General features: G+C 44.1%; 1 protein-coding gene across 1 annotated transcript; it reads right to left on the bottom strand.

Moving 5' to 3' along the window:
- Positions 1-4,157: 4,157 nt before the first annotated feature.
- On the bottom strand, positions 4,158-7,850 carry SOWAHC (sosondowah ankyrin repeat domain family member C). The gene has a single exon (XM_012664258.1). It carries the CDS (start codon positions 7,721-7,723, stop codon positions 6,140-6,142), a length of 1,584 nt encoding a protein of 527 aa, XP_012519712.1. The 5' UTR covers positions 7,724-7,850; the 3' UTR covers positions 4,158-6,139.
- Between the last annotated feature and the right edge of the window lie 2,687 nt (positions 7,851-10,537).

Here is a 10,537-nt window from a genome sequence, read left to right as displayed (position 1 = left end):
CTCCTTCTATACTGTAATTTGTTTAAATCCATTAGCATATATTACATTTTTAATATTGAAATAGTTAATTAAAGTGAGATATTTTTACTTATTTGAAGTACATGCATAGTTAACTGGGCCTCAATGGAGTAGCAAGTGACCCATTTTTAAGAACACTTTGCAAACAATGAGTTAATATCCTTAAAGATTTTTTTCCTAGAAACATAAAATAGCACTCTCTGTAACAGAGCAAAAGTGAGCTCTTGCCTATTCTAAAATGAACTATCAAATTCAAATTTAGCGGGATACAAATTTATAAATTTATAATAGAGAAAATGGATGATGTGTTGCTGGTTTTCTTCCACATTGACCTTTAATTTTGATTATGTGGACTCCAGCCTGAGCCCATACATTAATGCTTAAGTGCTCAGAGGAGGTATAATAAGTAGAGGCTGGGGAGAGGGGAGGTGAGACTAAAAAAAAGAAAAAGAAATATAACTATATCCCAAACATTTTAGCAACTCCACCATTCTGAGCTAAGGAAGTATTATTTCCCAATCCAAATTAATTTGATTCTAGGTGAGACTTAAAAAAACCCAAACACCTAAAAATCCAGTTCTAATCCTATTTCTGTTCAGCAATAATATTAGTGTGTTGAAGTTATTGTCTATCCAAATCATTAGTGCTTGTTTGTGCTTTTTAGTTTGATCTCTTATACAGTTGTATGAATTTTCTATATTACTTATATATCACTAGGCAGTAGCCCTGTAAGTATCAGGCCAGGTGATTGACATTCCCAGAGAAGTGGGGTGGTCTAGCGCTTTCCACAAACCTTAGAGCCAAGCTGCCTGAGCCCCATGCCAGGCTCTGCTAAGAACTCGCTATGTGAACTTGGGCAAGTAGCAGCTACCTGGGTCTCTGCACCTCAATTCTCCATCAATAGACAGGGGATGGGTGTTGTGAGAATTAAACAGCCTACTTTTTATAAAGTGCTTAAAACCTCCCCTGGCACACACAGTAAGCTTCCTGAAAGCATTAGCCATTTTACAGCCAAAGAAAATCCTTAACCAGGTTTAGAAACTCCTTGGTGCAGACTCAGCATGTGGCTCTAGTATTAAACTGCTGAATGCAACTAAGTAATTGCCTCTTGAACAAAAACTCAAAGATTGGTATGTCAGTATCGAAAACTTCTGGACAAGTCTTGAGGATGCTTAATTATATTTCTAGACTATTAAATTCAAAGTTTCTTAGAAATTCACAAGAGTATTCTAATGGGGGCTCCCAGGTTCTTTGATCAGAATAGCACAAAATTGGGTTAAAAAAAATTTACATGATCCTACTTAATTCCACTGGTGAAGTGCTGGTTAACTTCATTCTAAGTCAGGGCACTTTTTGCTAAAGCTTTGGTCAGAAAGGATATGGCTTAGAACTGTGTTTCTTGAGACAGAATCATCATAGGTGTGCTTCAAAATGATCTATTGTAACTTTTCGAGTGCTTATGTAACCTCTGACCCATTACTTCCAAAGGCTGAATGTTGAACCTCATAAAGCAGTCCATGGCCTGTTTAAAATGATTATATTATAAAGTTCTGTAACCTAAACTAAAATTCATTTCCCTATTTATTTGTTCTTTGGGATTTCACCAAATAAGTAGTCATTTGTATCCCTGACAGTACTTAGGATATTTAAGGTCAGTTAGAGTAGATTCTCCTAGGAGTCATGTGCTTGAGTCAGCTTGTAAGGTAAAACTTTCTTATAATTAAACTTACCTTGGAAATCTCTTAAGTTGCTCTCAATGTAAAATTCTAATAAAGCCAGTTTTCCCTCCAGGACTGTAATAAATTGCTGTTCTTTTGGCTAAGCTGCAGATGAACTGGTTGGTTGGCATTTAAGTCATGTTGTATGAAGAATACTTACCTTCATTCACTTAGCATGAATGCATACTGCTGAATTATCTATATTATGCAACACTATGAAATATTTAATGTTTTCCATTGAAAGACCCACTTATTGCATACCAAAGCATGCCAGGCACTGTGCAAGTAGGGTGGGGCATTTGTCACACATTCCACAGCAACACACAAACATGAAAAAAAACAGGCAATTTATTAACAGAATGGGAAATCCTCTTCCTGAGATGAAACTGACCTTTAAGGAGAAGATTAAGGAGAAAAAAGTATGGCGACATGAAAGTGCTGTTCTTCAGGGGAAAAAAGTGGTAGTGATATGAACCCAACTGTTGTATCTTGAGAAACATGTTCACGTAGAGTCCTGTTCCAGACCTGTAATAAGTGATTTATGAAGATTTGACTCATCATTGAAGGAACAGTGGTTTGCAGCAAATCCTCAGAATACTTAATTTTGGGATTAACTGTACAAGAAAGTCCAAGTAATGCTATTTACTTAGTAAAATTAATTTTTCCCTAGGAAAAATTTCAACAATATCTTTAAACTGCTCAATGAATCCTTTTTTTTTTTTTTTTTGAGACAGAGTCTCACTTTGTTGCTCTGGCTAGAGTGAGTGCCGTGGTGTCAGCCTAGCTCACAGCAACCTCAAACTCCTGGGCTCAAGCAATCCTTCTGCCTCAGCCTCCCGAGAAGCTGGGACTATAGGCATCCGCCACCATGCCCGGCTAATTTTTTTCTATATATTTTTAGTTGTCCAGATCATTTCTTTCTATTTTTTGGTAGAGACAGGGTCTCACTCTTGCTCAGGCTGGTCTCGAACTCCTGACCTTGAGCGAGCCACCAGCCGAGGCCTCCCGGAGTGCTAGGATTACAGACATGAGCCACCGCGCCTGGCCAATGAATCCTTTTAAGACATGTACTTCTAAGGAAAAAAGTCATTCTAGAAAAATAAACTACTTGTCTTATTCTTCAGTTATACTAAAAAATATTTTATGGGTTGTCATAAAACAACAAAAACCCCAGTAGCAATCATAGTGGGATCTCCCTGAGAGAGAGAAATAGCATAGACAATTACACCAAGGATTCCCACATCCCTTTGTCATCTGTTAATGATATAGTTGGATTTTGTTAAAAATATAGATCACAGGCAGCTCTGATAGAGAAATGAGTTCATTAATGCCCAATGCTTGATGGAGACTGAAGAAAATGGAAAAAGGCACTTCCACACCTGCTTTGAGGTTGGGTCTGTGTAGGGAGGGTTTACGGATGGTGAATGCTCGACTCCTATAGTTTTTCTGAAAGGCAGTGGTGGAGGTATCTTCTCTCCAAGTTGATTCTTCCATCACTGGTGCCAAATTACAGGCAGTTTTGCTAAAATATTTGCTATTCAAAGTGCAGAAAAGACAATGTTGTGTTAAAGACTGACTTTTAAGATCTTACTAACTCCATGAGCCTAAACAGCCACCAGCCTTCATTTCCGTATCTGTAAATTAGGGAGAATGGAAACGGGTCAAATAAACGGAAACTTCAAAAAGCATTCTGTGAACTGCAAAACACTTACATGTAAAAAGTCTAAAGGACTACAGAAATTTAGACAATTCAGAGAAAAATTCTATCGTGAACCTTTTATTGTGACAAAACAAATTTTACAAAGACTTTATTTACATTCTCAAACTCCCAAACTTTCACTTATTTAAAACATGAGACAATGCAGCCTGGACTCCAAGATTTCAGGCATGAATAAAATAGTACCAGATTTTCAAGTTATATAAACTAGCTGCATTTTATATACCACGAAAGTGAAGAGAATTGTGACAAACACTAGCTTCAAGTGTACCTATAGGAAACACATGGACATACTTGGGTTTTTTAACCACACAGTCTCATATCAATAAACATTGAAGTATTTTACATATATATTCCATCAATGGTAGGCACAACTCTATGAATATCAGTTACACAAAACATTTGCTTTTTATAATCTATTTGGAAATTGAAAAATAAGAGGAATGTACAGTTAAGTAGCTGAAAATGCTACATTTACTGCACATGACAAGGAATGCTAGAATTAATTTCCAAGAATGATTTTCAAAAATTTAAAATATTTTATCAGAAAAGTTAGAGCCTTTAGTGTGAAAAGCAAGGTAAATGATGTATGACTCAATCTCTAAAGATCTAGCAAATTCTAGATTTTGTGCAATTAGTTATTAACATACACATTTAAGAGATTAATACTGGCTGTGGTTCAATAGTATCTTTTGATGGTTATGAAGTGTCTAGTTTTTAAAGTTACTTCAGCTTTACATGTCTACGAAAATTATAATTCCTCAATGGGAAGTTATAGCTTATTCTGTACGAGATAAAGGTAACATGTATAGATTCAGAACAAATGACTAATTTTCACCTTCAAAGAATCTCTTTTACAGAAAATTAGATTGGTTTTTCACCCACATGTATGGATAAAAGTGCTTTTCAAATGTACATTGTCCATTTCCATAATCCTAAAACAAAAGGCACACAAATGGATGATAGTTTATATATTTTTTATGTGAATATTTTTCATCCATCTTTAAACAAATTCAATTGTCAAGTAGAGAGAGAAGTGACAAACTTGTGACAAATTTCTACGACTTGGAAAATTAAAGATCTAAGAGCTGTAAATGCTGCAGCTCTATGCAATTTGTCCATGGGTTCATTCACCCTTCAGAGGCTGTTCACTCACTCTGTCATCCTGTAGGCTATCAGTACTTAGGGTTCAGCAACTATGAGACCCAAAAGTCTAAGGAAGAAGGAACTGTTCAAATTCCTTCAAATTCCTCCCACAAAAGTTGTTTCTAATCTTGTTACAAACATTTAATATGCTTATGAGTTAGATTTTAAAGTGATGATAAAGCCATTTACTCTAACATAAATGAATGAAATGTAATTAAGAACCATATTTAAACAAGTCCTTAATTTTAATGAATAGTATACAAAGGAATTCAATAGCCAACAGCATTTATATACACAAATTGTCCCATCTCTTCTCTTCTCCCTTTCATAAAGTGCATTTTTAACTGGGTAGATTTACTATACAGCTTTTCAGTAACTACACCATAGGCATCTAATAGATTCAAGGAAATGTTGGAAAATTAAAAAGATTTAGCATTTTAAGCATTTGCAAAACATTACTGCAAAGCCAAGACTATGAATGTATTAGTAAAATTAAAAGTGTATCTCAGGTTGAGAATCATTAAGTTGGTTTAATAATTATTTCACAGAAGCATGGGCTCACTAATATTTATGCCAATTTTTGCTAATTATCTAAACCAGAAACATTTTCTGTAGGTAATTCAATTTTAAGCACCATTAAATAGGGTTATGCCAGAGAGAACCAATGGTTAGATGATCCCCAGAATGAAAACTCCAGCAAATTTAAAGTTTTAGAATAGCAACCAAGCCAGTGAGAATCAGAATGAGACAATCTTTTATTTCAATGTACCATAGGCTAACAGTGCTTTTTCTTTAAATAAAAACTTGTGTAGTAATTAATAATGTACCTTAACACTGGTGTAACTTAACAGCAGTATTAGAGATAATTAAGTGGAAACCATACTACAGATTAACTCAAAAGTGCATGTTGCCCATTTCTTTAGTTCTGTTATTAAAACTGAAATTGGTTTTCAAAAAACTGCTACTTACAATACAAACAGGATACCAACAGGATTCTCATTTTATTCACATTATTCTCTAATTAGTATTTTTGCATTTCAACTCTAACCTTCAGTAGTACCTTAAAAAGCAAATGCAATTATTTAAAAAAAAGGGGCAGTGTGTAGTTTTCCAACTTACAAATAGTACCAGTTTCATTACAATTTGCATTTTTTGTTGCTCTTGTTAAGAGTAACCACTTACAAAAATAGATACATAAAAGTGCAATATTCCTTATTTTCATGGCATCCAGTAATAGTTAAAGCAAGGGAACCCATAGTCATCAATTCTGTGCCCCCCAATTTAGATACATTTCAGTCTTCAGAAACAGGACTCAAGGACAGAGGTGAAGTGTGAAAAAGAGATACAGATCAAGGTAATATGAATCACTAAAAAAAATATCCACTTCCCCCTGAAAAGAACTCCTTCCCATCCATTCCAACCCCTCAAGTGAGAATGCACAATTTAGCCTCCGTCTTTTCTGGTCTCATTTCCTTATCGACACCTAGTATTCTGTTTCTGAAAACAAATAAACCTTAGCATTTTCTAAAAGAAAATATTTTTACCCAAATACATTGGACTTTGGTCTCAATTTGAAGGAGGAGGACGAGTGACCTTTAAGAGACCGTTCCTCCTCCTCCTCCTCCCCCTCCTCCAGTGGCTGGTCTGGGTCCCTGAAAGAGGGTGTGGTGTGGATGATCTGGGTTCGGAAGCGGATTTTGTTGAGTCTGGGTTTTATACGCCCACTAGAGCTGCCAGAGGCTTTACGACCAAGATCCTTTGCTTTGCCTCCAGCCCATCCCTCAGCCAAGTGGTGATGGTGATGATGGTGGTGATGCTCGCCCCCATCCTCCAGGACGTGCGAGAGTTTGTAGGTGATGAGATGCGAGGGGAGCACTTTTGAAAGCCTCCAGCGCCCACCCCCGCTGCCAGCAGCGCTTTCGCTGTCCTCCTCGTCCAGGGCTCCCACCAGGTTCTTTATCTCCTCCGCGATGCTCTGACTCAGGTACTGGGAGGCCTTTTTCCCACTGTAGTCCCTGATGTCCACATCGGCGTCGTAGGCCCCCACCAGCAGCTTCACCACCTCCACGTGTCCGTGCATGGCTGCCAGGTGCAGGGCGGTGTAGCCCCCGCTCGTCCTGGCGTTGATATTCACTGGCAACTGGTGTTTGTTGGCGAAGTTCACCAGCATGGCCAGAAGCTCCTGTCTCCCGTGCTTGGCGGCCCAGTGCAGGCAGGTGAAACCGGTGATGAAGTCCCGCTTGGCCAGCAGGCCGGGCTCACAGGTGAGCAACCCTTCTAGGCTGTCCCACTTGCCGTCGGAGGCCGAGAGCATCCAGGCGTGCTCCAGAGGGTCCAGTGTCACCGAGCCCCCGCCAGTGCTCTCTTCCTCCGCAGACGAAGAAGCCACTGAGGCGCTGTCCGAGTCGCCCCCGCCTCGGCTGCGTCCTCCCGCGGAGGAGCTCCCGGGGCTGCTGCTCCCAGGACACAAGCTCCTCTTAAGCTGCGGGGAGCTGCCCATCACCAGGTCCCGGAAGTTCTGGCGGGCGGACCTCGGCGTGCCGGCCGCCCCAGGGGAGCTGCCCTCGTCAGCCTCCTCGCCGCCGTGGGGCGAGGGATCCAGGTCCTCGCTGGACCCGGGGGCCGGCGGCCGGGGCAGGGGCGGCACGTCGCGCCGCGAATTCTTCCTGCGGGCCCCGCCGCTGAGGGGCGCGCCGAACGCGGGGGCCGGGGGCTCCCCATCGCCCGGCCCGGGGGGCGCCTCGGGAGCCGCTGCTTCAGGGAGCGGACTGCGATCTGGCGCAGGCGGGCCGTCGGGGGCCTCCGGCTCGGCGGTCACCTCAATGCGGGGCGGGTGCCCGGGAGGCGCGGCCTCGGGCGGCAGAGGCCCCGCGCAGAACCGCTTCTTGAGGTGCACGTACTTGGAGCCGTCGGCGGGGTCGGTGCGCACCGTGGCCACGGCGTTGACCAGCTCCTTGAAGCGGGCCCGGGCGCTGGCGCGCTGCTCGGGCTCGCCGCCCAGGGCGCCCCTGAAGTGTTGCACCAGCTCGGCATGGAGGGCCCGGCCCCCGCGCTCCGCGAGGAAGCGCAATACCGCCTCAGGGCCCAGCTCCGCCTCGGGGCCCCGCTCCGCCGGCCCCTCCATCCCCGACCCCGCAGCTCCTTAGCTGGCGGGCGGCTCAGCCCGGCGCCATCGTGGCGCGCTCCGAGAACCAGGCTCCCGACGGCGACAGAGTCGAGCGGGCTCTGCGGGTTCCCCGCCTCGGCGGCGTCTGCGGCCAGAGGACCCAGCCACCGCCTCTCGCGGGCAGCGCCCGCGTGGGCACGCCCCCGTCGGCCCCGCCCCCTCCGCTCCGCCCCGGCCCCGCCTATATCCGGTCCACAGTAAAAGCTGCTCTCGTTCCCGCCCGGCGGCGGCGGCCCCGCCCACTTCCGGTAGCCGCCCGGGGGCACACAATCATTGCTCCCACTGGTCACGGGAGACCGGCTGAGGAGTCTCGGCCTGAATCCTCGCGTCTTTTTCTCAAGTACCAGCTCTTCCACAGTCCCGGTTTCCCGCACTGACTCCGTCCTCTTACACGTCGAGGGGCACTCCTGGGAGGGGCTCGCTCCACGCGCTAGCCGCTTGGCGCGGTCACGGCCGCCGGCTCGGCCCCGCCCCTGCCTCGTCGCCGCCGTTGAGGCTACCTCGCCCGTCACTGGGCTGGGGCCGCGCCCTGCTCCTCGCGCCCAGCCCGTTACGCCCCGCCCCGCCCGCCTTCCCGCCTGCCGCCGCCCGGACTAGCCGCTCGGGGTCCTGGGCCGAGACCGCCGCTCCGCCGCCCTCCCGCCGGCGACCATGGCCTCCTCCGAGGTGGCGCGGCAGCTGGTGAGTCCCGCCGACTCCCGCACCCCTCCGCCAGGGCCGACGCCGGGCCCCCGCCCCGCGCTTCCCGTGTCCCCGCGGACCTTCCTCAGCACCCCTGGCCCGCCCGGCCTCGCCTGGTCCGGCCAGGATTGTGACCTGTGCCCTCCTCGGACTGTCGCGGCGGCCGCGCGGCTCCGGGCTTGAAGAGTGAGGGGTGCGGGCGGACCCCACTCGCCGAGACACAGTGCTGGGCGGCCGGGCGGTGGGGGCCGTTCTCTTTGGTTGGCTTCCCGGTTTTTGCCAAAAGTTAAACGTAAAACAGTGATTGAAGGTCTATCACTTTTATAACGGTTTTTGAGCGCGCAGTGCAGATTAATACAATAGTAGTAATCTTATACAGTTATGTAGACTTCTGTGACAGTCTACTCACTGGATAAAGCCCAACTTCCGTGGCCTTTCAAAAGCTTTTCCCGTTTTACCCAACTGTGCGGTTGTCCAAGTTGTCCTCCACTGGGATTTGAACCGGGTTTTTTTTTCCCGCCTTAGCACCCTTGTATTCTAAACACATTTCTCCAGTGTTTTGTACCTTTCGAATCACTTTTGTATATATACCTCGTTTGATGGTAAGCCAGTGGTTCTCAGTGTGGTCACAATTATTTTCATAATAATACCGAGGCGTTATTTGCTTTTGCCACTCTCATTGTCTTTACGAGTGTACACGAATTTTCCAGAGGGAGCAGTTTTTCATGATGTGGAATGACCTCACTGTTCTGAGGGTTAATGGAATGTTTTTGTGTATTCTTTAAAAATTTTCTCCCTTTTAATTTTTGATACTATAAATATCAAAGGTTGTAATCTATATATATAAACAAAAGCTCTTCGGAAACTTGAGATCAAAAAGTTTGAGAACTACTGGTCTAAGTAATCTCGTACATGAGAAGTTTAAATTGTAGAAACAGTTCATCTTGTAGGCTGAGAGATTAGGGGATCTGTCCAAAGTGACACAGTTCATTTGTTTTATATAGAGCCTGGACAAGGATTTTTCTCCCTGATTCAGCCCAGGTCTCTTTCTGTTCTATTAAGTATCTAGGGAAGTCTCAATTTTTCTATCTGGACTGCCTTGGTACAGTTGCTGGGTTTGTGTGGGTGAGGGAAATATTGGGGGGTACTGATGAAGAAGGTGTGTTTCATAAACTCTTTAATTCACAGAATAATCTTTAGTATCAAATCAAACTCGAGCAGAAGAGAGCATTTCATTTAGCTGATGTTGGATTTCTTGTCAATTGCCTGTACTTAATTTACTTTGAGGCTACCTTTGTTTTCTAATTAAATTTCTTATTTTGAGATAATTGTAGATGCACCTGCAGTTGTAAGAAATAATACAATATAGTGAGAACTCCCGAACCCTTTACCCAGTTTCTTTTTACCCAGTTTTCCTCAGTATGTTTCAAAGCAGTAGGGCAATACCATAACCAAGATACTGACATTGGTACAACTACAGGGAAGATAGAGGACCTTCCCATCACAGGGAGGGTCCCTCATGTTGCCCTTTTATAACCACACCCACTTCATTCCCACCTCACCTCTTCCTTAACTCCTGACAATCAATAATTTGTTTTTTAGTTCTGTAATTTTGTCATTTCAAGATTATTATGTAATGGACTCTCCAAGTAGGTAACCTTTGGGGATTGGATATTTTCATTCAGCAAAGTTCTCTGGAGATTCAGCCATGTTGTTGTGTATCAGTGCTTGGCTGAGTGGTTTTCTGTGGTATAGATGTACCATAGTTTGTTTAAGGGACATATAGGTGGTTCTCAGTTTTTGTGAATTAAGCTGCTATAAACATTCATGTACAGTAACTCATAATGTAACATAATGTAAACCTAAGTCTTCAGTTCTCTGGGATAAATAGCCCAAGAAAAACAACAGCTGGGTCATATGGTAGTTGCATGTTGAATTTTATAAGAAACTGCCAAGAACTCTTTCCCAGAGTGGCTATAGCATTTTCCATCCCCACCAGCAATGTATGAGATCCAGTTTTTCCACATCCTCACCAGCATTTGGTGTTGTCCCTGTTTTTAATGTAACCATTTTGATAAGTGTGTAGTGATA

The sequence above is a fragment of the Propithecus coquereli genome, unplaced genomic scaffold, assembly GCF_000956105.1.
Source record: "Propithecus coquereli isolate 6110/MARCELLA unplaced genomic scaffold, Pcoq_1.0 Scaffold88, whole genome shotgun sequence".
NCBI lineage: Eukaryota > Metazoa > Chordata > Mammalia > Primates > Indriidae > Propithecus > Propithecus coquereli.
The sequence above is the reverse complement of the archived record's forward strand: the minus strand, read 5'-3'. Positions and strand labels throughout refer to the sequence as shown.